General features: G+C 42.7%; 1 protein-coding gene across 1 annotated transcript in view; it reads right to left on the bottom strand.

Annotated features, from left to right (window-relative positions):
* The window catches only part of st6galnac5a (ST6 (alpha-N-acetyl-neuraminyl-2,3-beta-galactosyl-1,3)-N-acetylgalactosaminide alpha-2,6-sialyltransferase 5a), a 134,031-nt gene extending 108,957 nt beyond the window's left edge, over window positions 1-25,074 (bottom strand). The window contains exons 1-2 of the mRNA XM_079569853.1: window positions 24,912-25,074; window positions 23,400-23,684 (exon numbers count right to left, since the gene is read on the bottom strand). Coding sequence (XP_079425979.1) covers window positions 23,400-23,684; window positions 24,912-24,926 — 300 coding nt within the window. The 5' untranslated portion in view covers window positions 24,927-25,074. The remainder of the gene's footprint in view (window positions 1-23,399; window positions 23,685-24,911) is intronic.
* Between the last annotated feature and the right edge of the window lie 784 nt (window positions 25,075-25,858).

Here is a 25,858-nt window from a genome sequence, read left to right as displayed (position 1 = left end):
GCTACAGCTGTGAATAAAACAATACGATAAATAAAAGAGGACGACTTCTCACATGTCGGTATGGCCCTGACACTTTCCTTCCCTGCAACAGCACCGTTCGACAGAAACATGGGCAGAGGTAATGGGCCTGTCACTAAATCACAACGGGATAAAACAAATGCAGACAAAAAGCGCGGCACAATGAGTTGGCTAATTTATCAATCCGTCAGTCGTTGGGTCCGTCAGACGTCCGTACACTTTGTGCTCGTCAGTGGCTTCAGCAAAATGATCTAGAACATTTCAGCAGCGCCGAATCTGAAAGTGACATCCATTTTCTGTATCAGTTAAGGTTTTTGTGCAAAGTGGATTTTCCGATCTCTGTATTCCACGAGGTGCCATGACTTTCTGTAGACGTGTTAAAACCAACCCTGAGGCATGTTAAAACCAGCCCCAGCCAAGGGGCCGCTTTCAGCAACATTTTTCTGTCATATTTTTGGCATTTCTAAGAAGTGAACTTGCATATCAAATAATAAAAGTGCCTCTATAAAGCTTTCGTAAATTGTCAACAACACACACGGCTGCTTTGTACCAAAATATCTGCACAAATGCAAATAATGTTACAAACAAATCACAGTCTCCCTCTAAATGTAGACGAAAGACATTATAAAGACAATTCCCTTCCACAAAATTTGGCCATGGGGTAAAACCTTTACTTGATTGAGCAAACCCAATGTCATTTTTGGATTGAGCACTTCAAAAACTGTCCTGTATCCACTCACAAAACACCAAATTTGTTGTAAACCAATGGAGGCTATAGCCCTGGTGCTTGGATCAAATCAAAGTTGTTTTGTGCAGCCCAATATCTCAACAGATGGGCTGTAGCAAACAACAACAACACAGTGAAACACTCGGTGTAATGTCCCGGCAAATGTATTGTCTAAATAAGTCAGCGGCAGATGGAAACGTGCCCCGGGTGTCCCCACGAACCTAGGCGGCAAGGAAAAGCTCAAAATCCCAATGCGATTGAAGAGAAACCTCTGAGAGAACCACAAGAAGGAGAGATCTGCTCCCATGGACGGGTTGTAGATACACCCAGGGCTGATGGGAGTCCCTCTGATTCTGGAACCAACATCCAGTCCTTGTTGGAGCTTCAAACAGTTTTGTCAACGAAGACTAGAACTAAATCATCCCCCTCTTTCTAAGCAGTAGAATCATTGCTGAAATAGAACAGACATGAAGGGAGGGAGGGCGGGGTCGACAGTTTCAAACAATCTGAGATGACGAGGCTTGGCTTGGTATTTACTGGCTCGTGAGGTATTAGAGGCGGGGTTAGGGGAAAGCAAGAGTGGTTGGTGTGCAAAGAGTGATAGGTTGAGGCGTGGTCCTGCTCCCGAACCTAGTCAATAAATATTGACTCCATAAAAGGCAGTTTATTTATTCGTCTAGGAAAGTAGACAAATAAATATTGCGACTGACTGTGATTAAACTGGGACTTTATCTTTCCTCAGGACAGTTTTTTCCCCGGTTAAATACAGCAGCGCATGAATTAGGGCTGCTCGATTATTGAAAAAATAATAATCACGATAATTTTTATCATAATTGAAATCACGATTATTCAAACGATTATTTGTTGCCTTTAAAAAAAAAAGTCTTCATTTGATTTAAATATTTATGAATTAAAAAAAACATGCTGAATATTTCTGAACAGTCATAAAAATACAAATGATTTCAAGTATGCCTTGATTAAGGAGAGGTCTCTGTTTCACACCTGCCCCCTGCTGGCCAGCCCTCACACCTGCACAAGTAAACTGAGCAGCGCGGCCTGATGACATCATCACACAGCGCTGTTTCTTTTTGTGTCAGGCAAAAGCATGAGCCAAGGCACGTGAAATGCGAAGGGAAAATAATCCCTGTGCCATGAAATAATACAAGAAAAAATAAATAAATTCAATTAAAAAAAAACGTTTTTTTTCCGATTATGCTAATTTTGTAATCATTTAGTGTAATAATCGAAATTGCAATCGAATTTCCATTAATTGCACAGCCCCAGTATGAATGCAGAAAGCACGTTGATGGATGAATTAGCAGACGGCGCTGTTGATAAAAAATCTCCAAGCGATGATTAAAGGATGAGGAGAGCGGCCACTTTTCAGTCATGTTCACAATGAGGACATTTCTGCCTATTGTGGAGTAACCTGTCTGTCAGAAGAATAGTACAACCTTTGTCCCAGGTTCCAGCACTTATTTTCAATAGCCCACTTATTGACCTAAATTAATTTGTTGATATACTTATACTTAATTACGATAAGAAATGACTCAAATGTGAGTAAAACTATTAACATTTTCTCTCAAAAGACTAGGTCATTTAAGTCTTTGTGCTACTTCAGATGTTGTCCCTAAAATTATGCCTTTTGCAAGGACAAATTCCCATATCAATCTACTGCGGAAAGTTGATTCAGTGAAATAATAAAACGCCTCATTGGGTCGATCTGGCAATTTCTCCGCTCCCGAGTATGAAAGCAAAACCTCGCCACTCGACTTTACTTTTATATTTCCACACAGCGTAAGATCACATTACTTCGTCCCCTGTAGCAGGATCGGGCATCACTCCTGTGTTCGTTAAAAGCTCTTTGACACTTTTCGCCCGGTCTCATTTTTCAGGTAAATTGCTCTCAGATCGTCCTGTTTTGAAGTCGGGCGCTCTACATCTGGCAGCCGCAGATGCTCTGGATAAGAGCGAGGGGGAGGAGAGAGACGCGCGGGAATATGGGTGATAAATCTCCATCGTTTGGCTGTCGCTCTCACCGGCGTCATGGAGGATCTGCCCCGCCACGCTTCCCCTCTCTGACGCTTTCTCACGTGGAAATGGAATACTGCTTCTCTCTTCCACATTGTTTTACTGGATACTTTTGTACATCTTTGCTGTGTTTTTGTGAGGTCCATGACAAATAAAGCACTTAACTTAAAGGTGCAACATTTTATGTGGAAAAAAAAGTTGATGTTTGTGCGTTTGACCTTATAGTGACCTAGCGGCAGTATGTGAGCGTGGTGCCTTTACTTTCCTTCTCAGTGGCCTCTAGGACGCTCCAAGATCAATTGTTGAGAAGGTTTTCACTGCTGACGGAGCCTCTCACTAGAAAACCTACAAAACCAGTTATTCTGCATTGTAGCATTGTAGAGACCACCGTGATCGAAAATAAAGGCACCATTCTAAGCACTCATACAGCTTTTAGGCCACTACAAGGTCTAACACTAATATCCACATAAAAAGTTACATGATGCACCTTTAACTTATCCATTTGTCTCCAGCAGGTTAGACTACTGTCAACGGCTGCTCACTGTTAGACAGTACGTCCAGAACGTTGCTGCTCCAGTCCGGACAAGAACCAGGAAATACGACCATGTTAGTCCAGTGCTCTGGTCTCTGCACTGGCTTCCTGTTGCTCAGAGAATTTTGAGCATTGAAAATCTTTGGCCTTCCAAATGCCTTCCGGGCATGTCCTATTGGGACAAGGCCTCGTGGAAGGCCCAGGGCACGCTGGTGGGACTATGTTTTCGAGCTGGCCTGGTGTCGCCTCGGGGTCCCCCCAGAACGGCTGGAGTAGGTGTGCGGGCATCTCTGCTGAGACTGCTGCCTCCACGACCCGGCCCTGGATAAAGCCAAAGAAAATGGATGGATGGATGGATGGATGGATGGATGGATGGATGGATGGACAATCTTTGGGATGTTCTGGAGAAGGCTTTGTGCAGTAGTCACACTCGATGGAAGATCTTGGGTAAAAATGAATGCAACACTGGATCTTTTGACATTGCAGAAGCTTATTGAAACAATGCCACAGCTGTAATCAAAGCTAAAGGTGGTTCAACCAAGAATTATAGGACATTTTTGTTGCGACATACTTTTTTGGCATACTGTAAATATTGTAAGAAATGTGATCCTTCCCACCCCTGCTTCCGTGTTGAAACAGATCATTGATTTCAGACAGAACATTTTCCCGCAGTTTGAATCTCGCTCAAAAAAGCCAGGTCGACCCCAAGACTTGGGTGTTTGGAAAGAATATTTAGATAAAGCTCCTCTGACTGACAGCGCCTCTTGTGCCAGCCGCGGCCCGGGCCCGTGTTATTAATGTCTCCCTCGGATCGATACGGCGCAGAGGTCAGCGGGGAGACGCTTAAGACAAATGTTTGTGTCTGGATCTTTTCACCGATCACATCATCCGACGCTGCGGGCCGACGGGCGGCGAGGTCAACAACTTTCTCACTCCACAGCAACCCAAAACCTTGTCTGATCTCTCTGTCAGGCGTCAGACTCCGGGCAGAATGCAAGAGGTCGCTTAAGGCGCTGATTTCTTTTGGAAAACGGCTATTTTTCTAAATTCCAAACACTGACAAAAGCGAGGCTCATGATATTTCACAATACGTCACTCACGGACAGACCTTGGGCAAGAAAAAGTATTGAACTAAACATTTCTCACTCACAGAGCACAAGAATTAATAAAAAAAATGCTAATTTATGCTAACTCCTCATGGATCTAGCCTCATGTAATTTCCAGCAAGCTAATGATACATTATAAAAGCAAAACAATGTATAAAGATCGAGAATATATCAAAATGCCACAAGGTTTTTCCATCCCTGAGTTGAGAAATATGGTGGATTTATTTTTTTCTTGCAAGGATGCATCCAATATGCTTACTGTAGACTGCTGAAAGGTGATTAAAAGGATTATGTAGCAACCCACTAATGCATAATTTGTTGTTTCGCACTTGAAAAAGAACACTGTATTTAAATTTTGTTAAAACGTTCAGTAAAAGGTTGTTCAGAATTATTTCATCTCTGCAATTGTCAAAGCCTTGCCTCGTATAACTCTTGTAAACCTAATCACATATAGAAATAAGCTAACACTAAGTTTTAAAGAGGGGGTATTATGCTTTTTTCAATCACATAGCACCAGTCTATATCACACTACAATGATGACGAAACCTTCTGTTGGTCTGTAAATGCAGTAAATTAAAATAACTGCCTTGTATAAAATTGCTCTCAAAATGGCTGTAGTGAATGTCTTGAAATAGGCCTCTGTCTCTTTAAGAACCTCTGACCCTTTCCGACACGCCGTCTGTGGCATCAGTGGGGAGGGGGTTCTGCTGAGGAGCAGTGGTTGGTTATACGGCTGGTGACGAAAGCTCGGAGGCGTCTCCAGGAGGTGGGGGCGTTCCTAGGAGGACTCAGGCAAACCTATCCCTAAAATGGCCGCCATCAGAGTTTTTGCAGATTACTCAAAAATATTTGCGCAGTGTATGACGAGTCGACAGTTTCCCCCACCTGAGCTGTAGCTCTCTGCAGTTCATTCAGGGTCATCATAGGCTTCTTGGTAACAGCTCTGGTCAGTGCTGTCCTTGTTCGGTCAGTAAGTTTAGGAGGACGGCCGGGTCTTGGTAGGTTTGCAGTGATGCCAGACTCTTGCCATTCCTGGATTATGATGAGGGAAAGGGTGGCCGGTACTTATGCACATCCCACTTTTCAGTTTATTATTTATTTAAAACTTCACTTCACGATTGTGTGTTACTTTGTGTGTGCCTTTCACACAAAACTTCAGTTAAATATATTTATGTTCATGGTCCATAGCGTTTCAAAATGTTTAAAAGTTAAAGGGCGGGCCGATACTTATGCAACCCACTGTAGCTTTGGTGATTTCTCAAGCTTTAAAGCATCTTTACGTGCAATACGCTGATATCCAAATCAAACTGGCATCACAATTCTAGCCTCATGTATAGCTTGGTATGGGATCAAATCCAAAATCACTGTTGTCGCCCCGTAATCCCCAGACGCCCCCCTGACAGATTGCCCCAGCGGCTTTGAAGAATGAGTCAAAAGCACTGGACAAATTTCCCAACAGAGCACCTTAACATTAACCTTCAAAATGTGTAAGCTATATTCTTAAGAGAGTGATCTGGTCAGCGAAGCAAACCGTATAGATGTCTTTTTGCAGCAGCTGAACGTCGGCAGCGTCGGTCAGGTCAGGTTTGAAGAAGTGTAAAGGATATCGAGCGCAGACGCGGGTCTAATTGAGGTCCCCTGTCGCTGGAACGTCAATAAGTGATTTGCCAAGAGACTAAAATAAATTGCCGGTTTATTTCTGATGCACCTGACAGTGAAGCAAAATCAATGTGTATCCGCAGAAATCTGCCTTACCAGCAAATCCTCATCAAATCCTCATCAAATCGAAGCCCGGCGTCGCTTAACATCGGCATTTGCGAGACGAGACGCTGCACAAACGCATCATTTTAAACTAGAACTGAGTGGGATTTATATTTCTGTCATGTGCCACTTGACTTTCGGAGCAAACTCCAGCTACGACCCGCCGCTGCTATCATTCGGATTCAGGAGAGCGGCCCCGAATAGCCCGTGGCTTATTGACCGCACCTCTGGAAAAAAATATTAAGCCGAGATTTTCGCAAGTTGGTTCAGAGATAGAGAAGAGAGATCAACATGGCGGGGGAGGCAAACCCAGCCAGTAATGGAAAGGACAAAGAAGGCCCCGAGAAAAGTTTGATCATTTTGGAAAGGGCGTTCTGTTTGCCGAGTTGACGACCGAATCGCAGAGGCCTGGGAGAACAGGATCTGTCTGTTTGCACAAGGTGGAGTTCTTTCAAAGGAGTTATGGAGGGATCTCAGTCACGTGGGTTTTGTCCTGTTGAGGGTGCCATACTTTTCTGGGCTTTATTCGACACGACAGTTCAGGGTGAAAGGAGGAGAAGGCATTGCATTCAGTTGGCGGTTTTCTTTTTTCTTTTACTTGACAAGTCAGAAACGCTCAATTTAGGATTGAAGACAAATGTTCTTGAGCTGTCGTCTGTGCTTTGTAGTTTAAAGGGACTATAAGGAGTTTAAAAATGTTAAAATTAAGTATTTTCCTCCCCCTACATGTTCCAGCCATGTCCTAATGTGTAGAATGAGCTCAGACCTGTTCACCACAACTGCCTCTAAAATCCTGTACGGTCACTCAAAAATGTGTCACTTCGGCCCGAATTGCCGTCATGCACGAGCTTAATATAGAAGGTGCAGTTACACATATGGCCTGAGGTGGCAGTAGTGAGTATAAAATGGCGAACTTGCTTCCAGCCCCTTTAAGGGCCCATATTATTAGCGGCACAAATCTGCTACAGACAGTATATGAGTTTGGACTTTCAGCATTCATGTGAGACACAAATCTTTACTTTAGCACTACGCTTGGTAAATCAGGCCCTAAGAGTCTGACATTTCGCTTCTCATCCAAGAAGCTTCGTCAGCGACATTAATGATCTTGTTCTTGGCAGCAGGCGGTATTGTGCTCAGCTTTTTTACTGACCCGGCCCAACCCGACCCGATGAAAATCAAACCTGACCGAAAAAACGTGACTGCGAGTTTACAGGAGATGTGACGTTTGTTCTGTTGTTTTGTTCCGGACACATCATGCGCAACTCTCACTGTCAAGCTAAATGGGAATTTGGAAATATTTTATTGTTTTATATCCTAGAGAGAACCAATCCAGCTTTTTTGCTACCGACACTGGAGTTTGAGTATCTGCCGATATCCGATATTTACCGATACCAAGGGACTTTCTTAAAGCGGTACTAAGTAACTTGTTTACCTTAAAAAACTCCTTCCTGTGGTCCCTCTAGGAGTAAAACAAGTGTTTATAGGATGATGGGAGGGTCTTTCATCTCCCCCGGTGTCTCTAGCCAGAAAACCACAATTGCAACTTCCCTGCCTACGGGTCGGGGTCATCAAAACTGAAGCTCTTTTTCCACATGTAGGCGCGTCTCAGCTGAATGGCTCTTTCATCCGCTTTGTCGAGCTTTTCCATAACAAAAGCCAGGGTCAAACCCGTGTCTGACGTGAACGGGCCCTGGCCTCTGATTGGCAACGAGAGAGTGGACAGCCCTCACTACTAACACACAGGTCATACAGATTTAATATTTCACAACATCATACTGCTGTTCTAAAAGAGGATTTTGCTGATATTAGCATTTAGCCGCTGTTATCGCAACTTTAGCTGGTGTTAGCATAACATGTGCATGTAGCTTACCTGCATAGTTGTATTTAGTGGGTTCTTTTCTGTTTTAATACAGCTTGGCTCCTCTGAATGATTCCATAACTCCCACCAGAAGGCAGTATTTGTCCACATTTGTTTTCATCGCGGCTCTAAAAACCTTTAATGACGATCTGTAAAGCGTGCTCCTCTGAGGGGGCGTTTCCCACAACAAATGCAGGCGTGTGTGTGGTGGACACAGAAAGGTGTGCGGGGTAGAGTGGAACGACGACTTTACTGAACCAAGCACATTCTCTCCAGTTCAGCTTTACCCAAATCTGTAAGCTTCTAGACTGGACAGCAACAGTGCAATGTCTCATTTGAAAGCTATTATAACGTTTTTGTCATGTTGTTTGCCACATTTTTAAAGTGTCTCTTGTTTTGTATCTTTTTTGTAGCGTGTCCAGCATGTTTTTTTGACACTCTTTTGATGCTTTTACTTTGCTTATTTTGTTGCTTTTTTGTCGTGCTTTCGCTTTTTCATCACTTTTTTTTGTCACTTTTTGTTACGTTTTCGTCGCTATTTGGACGCTTTTTGTTTGGGTGGATCACTAGCAGGAGGCAGACAAACCTCCAGTGAAAGGGAGTCAACTTGATATATAACAACATCCATTTTTAGTTCTTAAATCTGCTCTCAAACCTTTATTATTTAGTGAGTTTCAAATGACAATTCTCTTGATTCAAGTCATTTCAACTTGCAGAAACTTCACATCTCGCATTCTTCAACACTTTCAAATATCCCACTGCGTTTGTTTGAAGATTTGACTTCATGCTTTGACAAGGATAAGTTTGTGAAGCTTATTTTTAAATATACAGGCACTATACGCTGAATATATTCTACTTAATGCTGGCTTTCCTTTTTACTTCTGTGTTTTTGGACTGCCCTTTACCCCCCAAGGATTCATCACATATTTCTTACTGTGGAAGGTTGAAAGCCACGATTTTAATGCAGGCGTTCTTCATAATTCATGCTATTCTCCATTCCTTTCTTTTCATTCTGCTTGGTGCGAACGGCGCAGCATTTATGAGACATCTGAGTTATTCATTTGCTGCGCTCCTGAAATTATTTAAACATTTTTTACTGAGAAATTCATAAAAAGAAGCTTGAGCTGTGGCACCTGGAAGAGACGTCATAATGCAAAAGGAAAACATAGCAGTAACAGTCAGTCACAGCTTTATTTGAAACTTTTGCTGAACATTACTGATCTATTATAGAAAACGCTATCTCAATGGCCGCCGCCTGGCCGCCGCCATGTTTATTTCCCATACCGACTTTGAAGCTAAGCAGGGAAGTGCCTGGTTAGAACTGGGATGGGAGACCGTTTGGGAACACCAGGAAGCCTGGCGACAGTACTGAGTGCGTGGTTGGTGGTGCTGCTGTCCGCGGACAACCCGCTGTCACAAAAACGCGAGTGCACGAGATCTGACTGCCGTGCGTGTGCGCGCATCCACACAGGGCGATGTGTGTGTGCGCGCGTGTGTGTGCGTGTTCGTGCGTTGTGTATGCATGTGTGCGCGCGCTTCCAACCAGGGCCATGTGTGCGTGCGCGCGTGTCTGCGTGTGTGTATGTGTGTGCGTGTGCGTGCGTGCCCAAAACCTGCTCAAACACGAGCCTCTAATCACACGCGTTGCTCCGACTGATTTATCCTCCGTGTGCGTAAAAGCGAAAATGACACTACACCTTAACGAGCGCATGGCCTGCACTGCGTAGTTTTTTTCCTTTTTTTTTTCCTTTGCTGCTGTACCATTTCTTTTCTATTTTGCTTTCACGTATTATGAGCCCAGAGGTACTTTTCATTCTAACGCATTGCCAATTTTATTGTAAGGTTATAAATACTGTCTAATAACAATCATTAGGCTATTTCAGTTCAAAATCTACTTATTATTTGTTTGATTGTACACTACCGTGGATGCACCAAACCACGGGTCCTGCACCGTCAACCAAACCGTTAGAGCTGAACCCCTAATATTTCACCATACTTATTCCACTGTCTCTTGAATCCTGTTCCCCGAGTTTAGCGAAAATATTGTCGTCGTTTATAAGAAAGGAGCACGGGTGCATCAAACACTCCAATTGCAGTTTGTTTGAAATTTTTTTTTGCCTTCATTCTTTCACTCATTTGTAGTGGCCATAGTTTTTGGCATGGGTTGGGAACCACTGGTCTACAGCTGAACTGTGTGACGGGTTGGACATTTCTTTGTAATCACTCATAATCTCAGAATATCAAATGTGGAGACTAGCGAGGCCCGGCCGAAGGCCGGGTCTCAGCTAGTATAAACATAAGGAGAAATACATTTTCCCCAGGTACTTTTTTACTTTTACCTGAGTAATTGTTTGAGTCACTACTTTTTACTTGTACTTATTTCAAAGCAACGTTACTCAATTAGTCAATATCTTGGCTACTCCGCCCACCTCTGCGTATTTTAACAAAGACTATTCCAGAAGGGATTTTGGATCATGTTTAGTTTTTGAATAAGCAAATCATAAGTTTTAGTTTATTGTGTTCAAACCTCATCAAATCAGGCTGGTAATGAAATATTGAAAACATCCGTCTGAAAAACACAAAGTCTGGAGTCAGTAGGAGCTACTAAAGTGTAGAAATGGGTGCAGGAGTGGAACGAAAACCTCATTTTGAGAAAGCCTAAGGTTCTGTATCGTGCATGACACATTTCTCCGCTCTTCCATAGCCGGTGTCTGAAAGGACATGACCATATTTGGATTATAGCATCATCGCAAGCACCTTGTGGAGGACACATGGACATAAAATATGTCAATGTTTGTGAATGAATACGTGTGGGAACCCGGCTTTTGCGGCGGATGCGTGAGTAGTTACACGATCCAAGTATAGTTACACAACATTAAACATGTCCATTTTCTAAGCGGATAAAAGGGGTACTATATCGTAAGGCATAATAACACCTATGAGCACTTCGACCAAGCACATAAACACCAGACAGGTACGCATAGAGAGCCAATTATATGCACTGAAAAAATGTGCATGAGATATTGTCTGGTGTGCCTTGGGAAATTATGCAATTTCACCTAGTTTTTTTTATTTTATAAATTCATTATTATCCGCAAATAATGTACAGTTTTCGAATGTCTGTGCCCTCTAGTGATCAGCAGAGTAACCATGTAATACTCTTCCATATCAGTAAGTGGCCGCAGGTAGCTCATTTGTGATGATCAATGGCATTATGGCTAGCGAGACTATACGGTGTTCCTATTCAAGACACTTTGATGAGAACGACTGAATATAGGCTACAGAGCTACATTTTTTTACATTTTCTGCTGGTGGTGTGCATCGTGATTTTGTCAATGAAAAATATGTGCCTCAGCTCAAAAAAGGTTGAAAAACACTGAGCTAGGCTATAAGGCTGTGGGACAGAAGCCAAAATGAAAACTTCAATGAACAAAGCCCAGTCTGCTTTCACCAACCCTTCCACCACTCAACCACCGGACTCTCACGCTGTAGAGCGAGCACCTACAAACTCCCCCACACACACCACCATGCGCTCTGCTTCTGGAGAACGACTCGTTTTTGGACAATTTTTGTTGTGCTGTGTCAGTCTCTGTCAAGCGACAGCTTCAGTGTCTGAGACTAAAACGCACACTTGGAACAGTCTACGAGGTCTTTTCCGTGGACTCCAGCGCTTTGTAATACAGATTGTTACCCGCCTGCACCTGTCACTGCCTTTGCCCAAGGCCGCTCTCACGCGCTGCTGCAGGGGAGGCTTTATGGGTCTGGCAATGTGGACTCCCAGAGCGGGGATGAACAGGGAAAGTGTCTATCACGGGGAGACGCTGAGACGTACGCGACTCCTCCAGCGCCGTGAGGACTGTTAATAAGCTTCTCTTATTATGAGCTATTCTCAGGTTGGGTTTTATTTTGTACACCGGAGCACAGCTGAGAGGAAACAGTCGGTCTGTTGGTAGAGACAGAGAAAGAGAGATGCATGAGCCTGTCATCTCTCTCGTTTTCAGGGGAGGAAATAGCTTGTGGTGAAGTTTGTGCTGCCTCCAAACGGACAGAAAAACGCAAAATAACACTGCGTAAATGAGTGATACGTATCTTTTCCCACTTTGTAGTGGTTAGACTGTAATTCTGCAGGTCTTCTAGTGCAGTGTTTTTCAACCTATTTTGAGCCAAGGCACATATTTTTCATTGAAAAAATCAATCAAAAATGTAAAAAAAAATGTAACTCTGTAGCCTATACTCATTCGTTCTCATCAAAGTGTCTTGAATAGGAACACTGCATAGTCTCGCTAGCCGCAATGCCATTGATCATCACAAATGAGCTACCTGCGGCCACTTACTGATATGGAAGAGTATTACATGGTTACTCTGCCATGACACTAGAGGGCACAGACATTCGAAAACTGTACATTATTTGCGGATAATAATTAATTTATTTTAAAAAAGACAACTAGGTGAAATTGCATAATTTCCCAAGGCACACCAGACAATATCTCACGGCACACTAGTGAGCCACGGCACAGTGGTTGAAAAACAATGTTCTAGTGGTTATACCTGCGTATCCCGTAGACTACATAGCTTCCCTTTATAGCTTCACTGACAGCATGGGTCTATCGCACCACATTTACGCAGGAAAGTTAAAATAAGGACGTCTAAATGATCCGACTCCAATTGGAAACGCTTTGCAATATACGTTTAGCCCCAGTTTAAAATTAGCAATGTATTGGCAATTTATAAAGCAGAACAATGGCTAATTACTTTTGTACGACGCGATTCAGCCCAAATGGATAGAGTCTCATTATTTTCGGTTAGAATCTCAGACGTGGCCCCTTCCCTCTCATTAAGAACAACATTTGTGCTGGCTGCACTTTCTCCTCTTTCTCCGCAAACACATTTCTTTTAATAAGCTTTCCTCTGTCTGCGCAAGATGAAGTGTCGCTGCGGCGCCCCCGGTGTTTAATTTACCCAAAGTTCATTTAGCAGAGAGGCCTACTTTCTGACGCGCGCCACAATATGTTCCCGCTGCCTGCAGAAGTGTCTCCCGCGCTGAACGCATTACTGTTGTTTGTCTACTTCACACAGCAACAGCCGGCGGTCAAATCACTCACGCAAATCAGACACAATCCAGTCACTGCGAGGAGGCTGCAGCAGCATCAAAGTTCCCAATTAAGGATAAAAACGTTTCCACATCAATACAAATCGAGGTATAAATGACTAATTTGTCAACTACAATGAACATAAGATAATCCTATATTGAGCTCACTTGTTACATTCGGCTCTTATTAAGATCACTCAGGGTGTGCCAAATAGACACCCCATACAGCAGAACACTTTCCTACTTTGACATGTTGGGTGTCATTCTCTTTAGATCAGGGGTCGGCAAGTTTGCTCGGTGGAGGGCCGGGTTTCTTCATCGTCAAAAGACCGGACCCTCCAATTAAAGCAAAAGCATCACTTTCTACGTATGCCAGTGTTGTACCACATACACACTGGAAAAATGTCCGTCTTTAATTAGAAAAAATATTAAAATTCGCTTATTTTTTATGTTAAATTTAAGTCTGTTTGAACTAATCTAAGATCAGATAAAAACACCAATGCCAAAGGAAAAAATAGAAATCCCCCAAATTAACTTTCTCTGTAAAAAAAAAAAATGTTGTTTTTCACTTGAAATTACACAAAATAATCTGAATTAAGAAAAAGCTTTTGCTTGTTCCATTGGCAAGAATAGGTTATATCTGCTTTAAGGCCAGACCAAATCTACTCAATCTTTAGATTTAATCTCTTAATTCAAGTAGATATAAGTCATTTCTTAGTATTCATAGAGTATTCTTTTAGGATTATGGCCTAAAAGGGTGCTCTGCTAAGACATTTTAAGGAATTGACAGTATTTTTCACATTTCTTGAGTACTTTAACAGGAATTTGATCAGATTTGGGTCATAATATTTCTCAAAATCATCTCCAGGGCCAGAGTTTGATGATGGAGGGCCGGTTCTGGCCCCCGGGCCTGACGTTGCCTAACCCTGCTTTAGATTAACAAAACCACTGCATCAGTGAAGTGAACATTACTTTTACTCATGATTATGGCTTAAAGTCCATTTTCATAATATTTTTAACTTGGGGTGTTTACAAGCTGAGCCATAATAATCAAAATTATAACAAATAAAGGCTATACATGTCTCACTTTGCATGTAATGAGTCCATCATATATTAGATTCACGGTTTAAGTTGAATTACAGAAATGAAAGCACCTGTGATGTTATGTAGCATATTTTGAATCATATGTTTGTGGAGAAACATTCATGTAACGCTAGCATCTCAGTGGCTAACTGTAGTAGAATTAGCCGGTTTGTTTACACAGGTTTATTCAGCTGGGACGCTCTGAGCTCATGAGTCGTCATTTTCGAATGGGAAAAATACCAGTTGCCTGGAACGCACCATTAGTTTGCAAAATGAGGAGAGCAGGAACGGACTTTTCAAAATAAAAATCAAGCTCCTCCCCCTCCCTTTTGATTGGACCTAGCAGGCTGGTTCACAGGAAAAGCTTGTCTCATTGGTCAACGCGGGAGGATACTGGCCTCTGATTCGCTGCTGAGATCCAAGAAGGAGGGCCTTACGAAGAATAATCAATATATATCATTACTTACATCACATTTTTTACATCGATATTGCAGATTATATAGAATGTGTAATATACTTAGACTTCCACTTTTCAACGACACAAAAGCACTTGAACACAGCGCACTTGTAATTCCACTTCACAACATTTGAAAGGATGGTCCTTTGAGCACATGAAGGCAGCATAAAGTGTGACTAAACAACAAGTCAACCAGAGAAACAAGTGAAGAAGGTCTATTCCCGGGAGTTCAAAAGTCGACAAAGTCTAACTAAAGCTTAAGCAAGGCTCTTTAAACAACGTATACGAGCCTAAAGCTGCTGTGAATATAATGTTATATGAAATAAGCCTGTCATCCACTTTAGCTGATTGTATAAGTGTCTTTCCAATTATTTCTCCTCGTCAGTGCATCAATATTCTCATCATACATTGCGTCATTATCTCATCCAGCCTTTGTCAAACGCAATCATCTTGTTGTTTTTCACTTAGACATTATACAGCAGCCGTGTTCATTAAGACTGTCACTCACGGCTCCGGCACACACTGATTTAAGCCGTATCTATAACATCCACCAGCCGTGATCATCTCTGATTAACAATATCTCCCTAATTAGCAGTGATCATCAGCCTTATTTGCTTAATGAAGAGTAATTATATCATTCTTGAGGATCACGGCAAGAAATCTTTCATTATCTACCGAGGTCTGCAAACCCAAGGCCAATTCTTTCTTAAAGGAGCTGTATTACGTGAAATACTGTAATATTCGGAGGATTGAGCGGACCTGAATATAAGCCACACTTGTCCATAAACCACAGTGGTCCACGTTGTTACAAAGCACAGCTGAACGTGCTTGAATTGGAAATACAAGACTTTTCTCAATTCGTGCGCCATCAAATGTTCCAAAAGAACGGCGGCCCCCGGGTACATTTTCTCTGATTGTGGAAGAAATGGGTAAATCGTTCAAGACTGACTTTTGATTAATTTAGCCCACTTTGTCCCTCCATAATACTGAGAGAATTAATCGCATTTATTTTGCACCCGAAGCCACGTTACAGGCTCAGCAGGGCTTCCTCCAAGGCCGCGTTTTGCCACCTAAGTTATTGTGCAGGTGAGTGGGGTAGGGTCTGCGTGAACTCTCCATCGTCTACACAAATTTACGTTTGGATTTGGAGCTGTTATTGCATCTTTCTCATGTCGGAGTTCTTTCATTAGAAATAGTCGAGTGTTTTTGGACTCAGGCGCATTGTTTTTTCTTTGTCGAAGCTCCAAAACTGTGGATTGAACTGTCTATCCACATAAGAGCTGCACAGACGCTTGATCATTTTAAATGGTTGCTTAAGACATATTTCTACTCAAAAAGTTTTAATACTGTCTAGCACATTGCTTGTATTAAAGGGACAAGCACAAGCTTAAAGGAATAGGCCACCGTTTTTACATACTAAAATATGTTCTTACCTAACCTTAGTCGAGTTAATATATCCCCGTCTGGTCTTTGTCCGTGCGCTCTGTCACGCAAACGGAGCACATACGCAGCCTCTCCCACATGTCATATAGCTTCAAAAAAGCTCATGATAGAAGCTACCAAGCTCTTCCACGTGTTCCCTATTTAAATAAAGTTACGTGAAGTGTTTTCATGCGAAGTATATTTACACAGAAATGTAACATGTCGATTTTATAAGCAGATAAAAAGGGGTACTATATTGTGAGGCATAATGATACAGGAGCAAAACGTCCGCGCAGTAACTCCTAAAGACTTCCCCCGCTCACTTCCGTCAATAGAAGCTGCGTGACTTGTAGAGAGCCTTTTACAACAAGCAGAAAATGTATTTTCGGAAAGTGCTCTCGCATTCCTACCTCATGGTGGAGCTCCTGAGTCCTGTGTCGTCGTCCGGGGTGAGTTGGAAATCTGTGAAACATTACTACACTATATACTTTCTGTTTGTTATCACAGCCCGGCACGATGCACGTAAAAGGCATTGTTCACAAGTTATCGACGCTTCTTCAACTGTTCTCTGCGAGCTCTCTACAAGTCACACAGCTTCTATTGACGGAAGTGAGCGGGGGAAGTCTTTAGGAGTTACTGCGCGGACGCTGTGCTCCTCGTATCATTACGCCTCACAATATAGCACCCCTTTTTATCTGCTTATAAAATCGACATGTTACATTTCTGTGTAAATATACTTTGCATGAAAACACTTCACGTAACTTTATTTAAATAGGGAACACGTGGAAGAGCTTGGTAGCTTCTATCGTGAGCTTTTTTGGAGCTATGTGACATGTGGGAGAGGCTGCGTATGTGCTCCGTTTGCGTGACAGAGCGCACGGACAAAGACCAGACGGGTATATATTAACTCGACTAAGGTTAGGTAAGAACATATCTTAGTATGTAAAAACGGTGGCCTATTCCTTTAATGTAGAGACTGCAGTTACACATAAGACCTGAGGTGGCAGTAGTGAGTATAAAATGACCAACTTGCATCTAGTCCCTTTAAGGTTGTGAACAAAAATGTATTTAAAACTGAAACAAAAATGAACAAAAGGTTTCACCAAAACCTGCAGCTGAACTTGTTTTGGACGATAGATTTTGTATTTTCATTTGAGCAGTGCCAGTACTTCCAAAGATATACAGATTTAACAATTCATTTTACAATTTAATAATTGAGTGAAGAATTCAACTCGTTTCTCCATGTCTCTCTTTTCTGAAAACTTTTTTTTTTTTTTTTTTTAAGGAGAACTTTTTCCAACAAACTTTTGAAGCACCAGTGTTTCGGTGCGGCTCATAGAAGTGTCCATCATCCCCAGACGGCAGCGGAGCAGAGAGGCTTCATATTGTTCTCAAAAAGATAACATCACTCACCGCAGACTCAGCAGCAGAACCGGACTGAACTGACAAGCCAAACAGGAGAGTAATGAGAATATTGCTTTGGAAAATACTAAAATGAAAAGCAATCATAATATAACTGATTAGGGAAGAGCATCCGATTGTCCAATTCTCTGACAAATACAAAGATTACAATTCATTTTGCAATTCATGTAAGGCTGAAACATGAACAGCAGGCATCTCAGAACATGTCTGTGGACGTACAAGCATAAAATCACCTCTTGGAGACATGGGGAGATTCAGTTTTCTGCAGAGGACATATCATGACCTAAATAACCACAGTTTAAGCACTTACGATTTCGATTTTAGAGAAATCTAAAGGCTAATTGATGTTTTGAAAACTGTAGTGCAATTAAAACACAGCTACAAACTGTTGTGCTGATCAGAGAAGCTTTTAAAATGGTCCTTCCTTGTTGAGTGTCTGGAGCACCAGCATTTGTGAGTTCGATCGCACTCCTCAAAAAACGTTCTTCTGAAACTCGGCTCTTTATCCGTGTTCTGAGAAATGGAGGCTATTCTAAGCGAGATTTGGTGGAAAACATCGAATTGCCTGGGTGATCCCACACTTTTGAACGGTGGTGTAAATATCTCAGACCTACGCATTTAGAACTTTTTAATTCTAAGGGGATAATTTTTGGCAAACTGTCAAAGCCCAGACTTGAGCTGCCTGCATTTGATGTCGATGCTGCTTCGCCTCACAAGACAATGCTTGACACCGTGTCTTAGTTATGAGTAATATCAGTTTGACGAAGCACTTCTCTTGACTTGATTACACCGTCTCCTTCTCTCCCGTTCCCAGTCGATAGTTCAGAACCCGTTATCCAACCCGACGCCTGCTTTTGTGTTTCTATTGTGGTCAGTGTTGCTTAGACCGACAGCTAAATTGGCTAAAACCCCCTTTTACACAGTGATTAGGTGCAGTTTGACTCGCCGCGAGTGGAGCCCCCTGTGTTTTCATTGATTGTTTGATGCTGCGCTGTAAACAGGTCAGCGGTCCCGTTGCCCACGGTGACGTCAGGCGGCCTCTCCTCAGAATGCACTGATCTTCATTGGTAAAGACGGGAGGCTATTGACTGTGTCGCTACACGGAGGGAGGGAGAAAATGGTGATAAATGGTGCAGGGAGGAGAGGCAGATTGTGGGGAAATTGGAGGACGGTGGCTGTTGTTGGGTATACGTTTGGGGTGGGTAAGTTCTTTAAAGTAATTGTTCAAACTTAAAGTGGACTTATCATGCATAACAGAATCTCAAAAGCATCATTTTGGAAACCACAGCGCTGATATTCCACGGATAAACATTTGAATTATGTCTAAATTTAAAAAAAAGACCTGAAGGAGTGAGGGGACTGGGCTGGTCAGGGTTTTGAATTGGCCTGGAGCGCCCTCTGTAGATAGTAGCGGGAACAACACAGTGAAAACAAACGGTCTCTTTCAGCTAATGGCATGCCAACAAATCCATTGTGGCGTAATGAACACACTTTGAGCTCAGAGGTGCTCAGAAAGTGTCCAGTGATGGATTGTGGGCTTTGAAAATGTGGAGGACAGTGTTGTGTTCCTCCTGTGACGAAACAGAATCCAGGAAATACAGCGGTACAAGATGAAACGACCAACGTGAACTTGAGTACACATAAGTGACTACTGCAGGTTTGTATTTGACGAGGGAACAGTGTTATGACATGGATCAAAGCGCAAACAAGTTGTATTTGCTGACGCGTCTCTTGTATCTACAGAGATGGATCAGTAATGAATAATATTTACATTAAGTCTAATATTTTCTACTCCACTACATTTCTATAAATGCACCAAAGTAAAAAGGAAATGTGTCCATGTGTTTTGTTCATAAAAAAAAAAAAAAGTACCAGCCCTGTCTTAGTGGTTCGCCAAAGGTTTCCTACATTTCTACATGCGCTTCATGCTTAGTTTGAACAGAATCTGCAAATAACTGAGTACATATGGTTAAGTTTGAGACAAAATTTCATTTGTTTTCTTTAATTATGTTAAAATATCATCATGGCTACTTCCTCTCCCGGGTGAACTCCTCCTAAGTCACATAGTTGCACAAGTATCTTCAAAACATAAGTAGCACCATGACTTTTTTGTTGCATAAATCCATAAACGTTCTACTTTGAATACTTAAAAGGACTATACGGAGTTTAAAAAAATACCACGACTGCCTCTAAAATCCTGCACTGTCACTCAGAAAGGTGTTACTTCGGGTCTGAAGTGCCGTCATTCAAAAGCTTAATATAAAAGCTGCAGTTACGCATAAGACCTGAGGTGGTAGTAGTGAGTATAAAATGGCCAGCTTGCATCTTGCCCCTTTAAGTATTTTTTTACAGCAAGTACTTTTTTTTTTTTTTTTACAGAAAACCTTGTACTTGTATCTTAGTAATATTTGACCAATGGTGTTGAAACCAAGTGCTTTGACCACTAATGAGGATTTCCAAACTTTTGGGGGAAAACTCTCAAGCCATAAGTCTGGAATGTAATACGCAAGTTTTTAAGTTTTTAATTAAAAGCATTAAAAGTCAACCAATGAATTGTGCCACCATGTTATTAAAAAGCATTAAACTGGATTCAAACTGGCATTAAATCTAAATGTAGTGGAAAATTATTGCTCAACATTTTTTACTGTTTAAGGCCCCGTCCATACGAAGTCATGGTAAGGACTGAATGCAAAGATGTTTTATCAATCCGCCAGAGTGGTGTCTGTTATCCAGAATCTACTGACCTTAGAATGAGTTTTACTCATGGATCTATGATGGTTTTACTCTGCTCCTCTTTGCTCCACTGCAGTCCACAAGCCACAGGTGACAAGAAGAAAAACACGGCCCAGTCAGTCTGTGTTTTTGGACTGACGGTAAAAGTCACTGACAGGTTTTTCTGTTTTAGTCCCGTTACGTCTGAAGAATAAACTCTCCTCCTCGTCTCTTCTGTAGATCCTAAATCCATGAATCAGTTTCATTTTCACTGTTTACATTCCACAAAAGTTTACTGCACAGCGCCTCACACTGGCCTGGAAGATAAATTGCGCCGTTTTCACAGACCTGAGTCAACCCATGTGGACGCACACATTTACTGAGCTGCTTCGTGATTACAAAGAACGTTTCTGAAAATATAAGCGTTTTGTCTTCGTCTGGATATAGCCTAAGTTAACTGAAAATACCACAAATATGATCTAAAACATATCCAGTTTCAGTTATGGCTGAAATTGACCACTTTTTTTTTTTTGCTAAAACGTTTCCGTTTTGTCTAATTCTCTTTCCTCTGTTTGGTGAAATGTTTGCAAACCTAAAGAAAGAAAATACACGTCCTAGTTTGAGCATTAAAAATGGCATAAACAAGTATTACATTTGACTCTGTATAAACCCTGCATGTGCTTCACTCAGAGAGGCCCATAAGCCTCACATTTCCGTTTTTGTCCTGCCTTTGTTCCAAGCCTGAAAAGTTGTACGCTATGGTTTTTTTTTTAATTACAAAGCAATCCAGTATTCAGCCGCTTTAATAATGAAGAAAGTCATTTGTGGCAGTAATTACCAGTAACAAGTGTCCAATTTGACTGCGCTTGTGTTATGTTAATGAAAAGTATTAAATATGTAGGAAGGCGGTGATTCATTTGGCGCTGATGGGTCAAGTCGGTTCACGGGGAATTTTCATGTGGCCTGGGCGTCTTTTCTAATAAACCAGGCTTGTTTATTTCAATTAAACATCACGACTCCCTTTTTTAATTGCACGAAGCCCTGTTCTCTCGTGAACAGACTAATAACAGTTGATGCAAATTGCCACTAATAAGGGCTCCATAACAAAGACTGGTGAACATTTAATAACCTGTCTCACCCGAGGGGATCGGTAATAGGACGAACTGCAATCGAGACGACAATTTAACAGGTCGCAATTAGAAAATCACCATGGCACAAACTCTAGGTGGCATAATGTCAGCTGCAAACTACAAAATAACAGTAATAATAATGTATCAACGCTCCAAACGCGATAATTCAGCTCGCAGCCTAGGTAAGTTTGTCAGGTCTCGGTTCAGCAACATAACACAGCCAAAGAGTGAGATCAGCCGACGACCTGAACATCCACAATGACCAGGTTATTTCATATAATGGATTTCTTCTTCCCCGACGGCACGGGCACCGAGAATCCCATCAGCAATACAATATCTTCATATATTACTGGACTTTCTGACATCGCAGAAGCTCACTGAAACAACACCACAGCAAATGTACTGGCATCAAAGCTAAAGGCGCTAATGTGATTGAAGTCGAAGTAAAAGCGAAGTAAAAACCAAGAAGTACCTCAAAATGTTATTCAGGTAAATAGTATAATAGTAGTAGACCAATGGTACATTCCAGGCAACTGGTAACTGGTATTTTACCCACTTGAAAATTACGACTTACGACCAGCGTTCCAGGTGATTAAACTCGTATGTAAACAAAATTGCTAATGCTAGCCTACAACAGTTAGCTCATACGATGCTGACGTTTTATGAACGATTCTCCATACCATATATAACAAAAAACATGCGACATAATGTTATGTTGAAAGCTGTGACCAAAAGTAACGTTTACGTCACTGATGCAGTGGTTTTGATACAGTTCTAACATTAGCGCCGCGCCTCCACTGGGGGGCGCCATTACTGTCTTCATCTCGTATACGAACTTTTCGCAGTCTTGAGGTTTCCGAGTTTGCAAGTTGTAATTACCAGTACGAGCAGCGCTTTTCCAAGTGGGAGGTGGGAAATTTACCAGTTACCAGTTTCCTGGAATGCACCACAACGCTATGCTGAGCTCATCATTTAAAGAAAATCACGTAAAATAACGTTTTGCTAATGTTGATGTCAGGCATTTCCCTCCCAATTTTGTTGCTACAAGGATGACAACAGCTCACATTTAACTAAAAAAAGGAGCAGTGTTTATACGTTTGTTAAGTGGTGACGTCACAGCTCTACTTCCGGGTTCCGAGATGTGCGAGAAACTACAAAAAACTCTTTAATACCACAATCAATATTTCTGAAACTCAACAGAGAGTTACTGAACACACTTATTTATCAGGCCCATTAGCCAAAAATGCTGAACCTACTACTATAAAAGTAATATTTACCAAAATCGGTACATCCGGGTTAGCAGAGATAAATGCTAGCGGCGCAGCAGCTACGCTAACCCCGGAAGTACCGACTTTAGTAAGTAGAAGTAGAAAGTATGAGTCTGAGAAATAAGAAGGTTCAGTAACTCTCGTTGAGTTTCAGAAATATAGATTTTTTTCTATTTTTTATACCGTTTTAGCACACGCCAGTCAGCCAATGAGAACTGAGTATTTACCCAGACTGGTATAATAATGGATAAATGCGGCACATGATTAAGAAGATGTTTACTCGCCTGTTGCAAACTTATTCACCGCTAATTTGGAATGCAAAAACAGCACTTTGCAAATGCACAGCTCAGAAATACAGAGCTCAACTCTTCCCTGGCTGTTTTTCTCCTTTCTTTCTTCTTAATGTTAGGATTCTGAAACTGATATTTAACGGCTGAGTACTTTGATGTATTCCTTTGAGATGAAAAAATATATATATATATTCTGACTACCTGCAAATGAAAGAGTAACTGTACCTGACTACAGTTACCCAAAATGATTATTCTAAACACATGTATTCAGTTACTATCCAACACTGAAAGTACTATATGCTACAATAAAATATAAACAATGCAAGAATCGTCCATGTGTTCAGACTGAATAGAAGCTTGAAAAAGAGATGGTTCATCTCAACGGGGCTATCCTTGAAATAAATGAAATATCTCAAAGCCACAATAACTTCCGCAGACCGTCACCCCATGCATGTAAACTCTCTCCCCGCTCACGGCGCCGCTCGGCCGGTACCTTGTGGTCGATGATGCCGCTGTATCCCTGCAGCACCGGGGCAGGCACCTCCTCCTCCTCCTCCACCTCCACCTCCACCTCGCTCCTGGGCTGGGGATGCTCGGTCTCGCGCTGGTCCTGACGCCGGAGGCTCACGTGCGGCAGAGGTTGGGGCAGATGCTGCTCGTGCGCCTGGCGGACGCGCGTCTCGTTGGCGTCCCGCGCGGCTCCGCTGAAGCTGCCGTTGTACACGAGGAAGAGGCTCGCGCACAGGAGCAGCACGAGGAGCACGGCGACCCCATGGCGCTGCACGAGACATGGGGGCACGAGAGGAAGATTAGAGGTCCTGTTGCACCAGGCAGGCAATGACTCAACCTCTTAACCCCCACCTGAACCGAGCACATTTTCTTCAAAGCGTCAAAACAGCGACGAAAACGAGGATGAAAACGCAACAGAAGAGTGACAAAAACGTGCCGGAAAAGCGACAATGGCACAATAAAAAAGCAAAAGAAACATGACTAAAGAGTGAAAACAACATGAAAGCCACAACAGAGAGACTAAAAAAGTGACAAAAATGCAATTATACAAAAAAACGCGTCAAAAAAGCGATGAAAAAGAGACAAAATCAAAAAGGCTTCCAAAAATATAATAAAAACGCAGTGACAATGTGACAAAAAAGTTACAATATGCAGGTATTAGCTTTCAAATGAGGCGTTACACTGGCCTATAAGCATCAAAAAGCTTTTAGATTTGGGTAAAGCCGAACTGAAGAAAATACGCTTGGTTAAAGTGGGGGTAAGAGGTTTAATATAGGCCACATTTACGCCATAATTACAGTTTTTAAGTCTTTGGATAGACTTACTATACTTTCACATTCACATGATCACATCTTCCACAGCCTGTATTGACAACTGCGCTGTAAAAGTTAAACTTATTGAGCTCTAAAAGATTTTCCCAAAAGCAAAGAAGTTTAAACTTTCCATTACGAGTTGATGAAAAGGTAAAAAGGCGCGCGCGTAAAACTAACACTGTCTCAATTACGTTCCCACAAAACTCAACTCTTTCAATTACGCCCAACTGACCGCACTGACCCTAACGTGACCAAAGCAAAAGCAGCCGCATCAGTGAGATCGTGCCTTTCTACTTTTCCAACATCGGAGTGACAGAGAAATGTCACTCTTTCAAACAACCCGACACTTCAGTTCGATTCAAAGACAGCACGTGCTCATCAAAACCACACGAACACGCGGCGCAGAATCTCAATTAAAATAGTTTTTGATCGTCCACGTGTATTTTGCGTCAGACAAAGTGGCGATAAAGCTGCGTGTGGGCTCCTCTTGCTCACCCTCGTCAGTCGGGGCTTAAAGCGGCGCGGGGCGCACAGCTGGACGCCCATTGTTCACGCGCTAATCTCCTAATCCAGATGAGAACTATACGGAGCGGCGTTATGATTATAGCGACGATGAGAGCGCGCAGTGGATTCCCATAAGAAACGAGGCAAAGAAGCTTTTTTTTGTTTTGTTTTTTTTTTACCATGGGAGTCTTCATGGTTTGGAGCGCTGTCCTTGGGCTGCGGCTAAGTGCGTTCAAGTCCAATGTTTAGTCCACTTTGAGCCATATTAGTCCAGCCGCGGCGCGTCCTGTATAGTCCCCAAGTCTAGACAGCGACGGAGCCAGCCTGTGCGCTACCACTGCCGCTGCCGCTGCTGCTGCCTGGATGTTTTCAAGACTCCGGCGCGATCCATACAGCGGGGGGGAGCGGGCGACAGATGTGAGCGTGTGCGCCACCAGGTCCTAAAGCCCTTCGGCTTCGCGGAGACGGGGAGGAGAGAAAAGCGCGGGGAGGTAATTAAAGGCGGCGGTACCTGGGAGAGGCAGATAAGGGCGCGTTTGAGAGTTCTTTCCTGCTGAGCGCGGCGTTTTTCGTTAAATTCTAAACGGGATTAAAGTTGAGCGCGGTGAATTTAGTGCCTCTTCGTCCCGCTGCTCACAATGCGGGGTGAGAATAAATGAGATAGAACAGATCGTCTCGGCGGAAGAACCCGAGTGAATCAGCATTACCTGACCGAAAGCGTGCACGACATTGGGATGGGTACTCGTAAGGAACGTTATCGTAGAAATCAACCGGCACGCAAACATTGTTCATAGACTAAAAAGACTAAAATGTAGAGGGAAAAAGCCGAGGAGCTGCCGCTGGTGGCAGAGTTAACCACAGCCCGCAGTTGCCGTTTGGCCCCAGACCAGAGTGCCTCCTGGTTCCTCCTGGTTCTTCCTGGTGCCTCCTGGTTCCTCCTGGTTCTTCCTGGTTCCTCCTGGTTCCTCCTGGTGCCTCCTGGTTCCTCCTGGTTCTTCCTGGTGCCCCCTGGTTCCTCCTGGTGCCCCCTGGTTCCTCCTGGTGCCTCCTGGTTCCTCCTGGTGCCTCCTGGTTCCTCCTGGTGCCTCCTGGTTCCTCCTGGTTCTTCCTGGTGCCCCCTGGTTCC

This window comes from Gobius niger, assembly GCF_951799975.1.
Source record: "Gobius niger genome assembly, chromosome: 13".
In the NCBI taxonomy this organism is placed as follows: Eukaryota; Metazoa; Chordata; class Actinopteri; order Gobiiformes; family Gobiidae; genus Gobius; species Gobius niger.
Note: the sequence above shows the minus strand (reverse complement) of the source record. Positions and strands in the feature narration are given on the sequence as shown.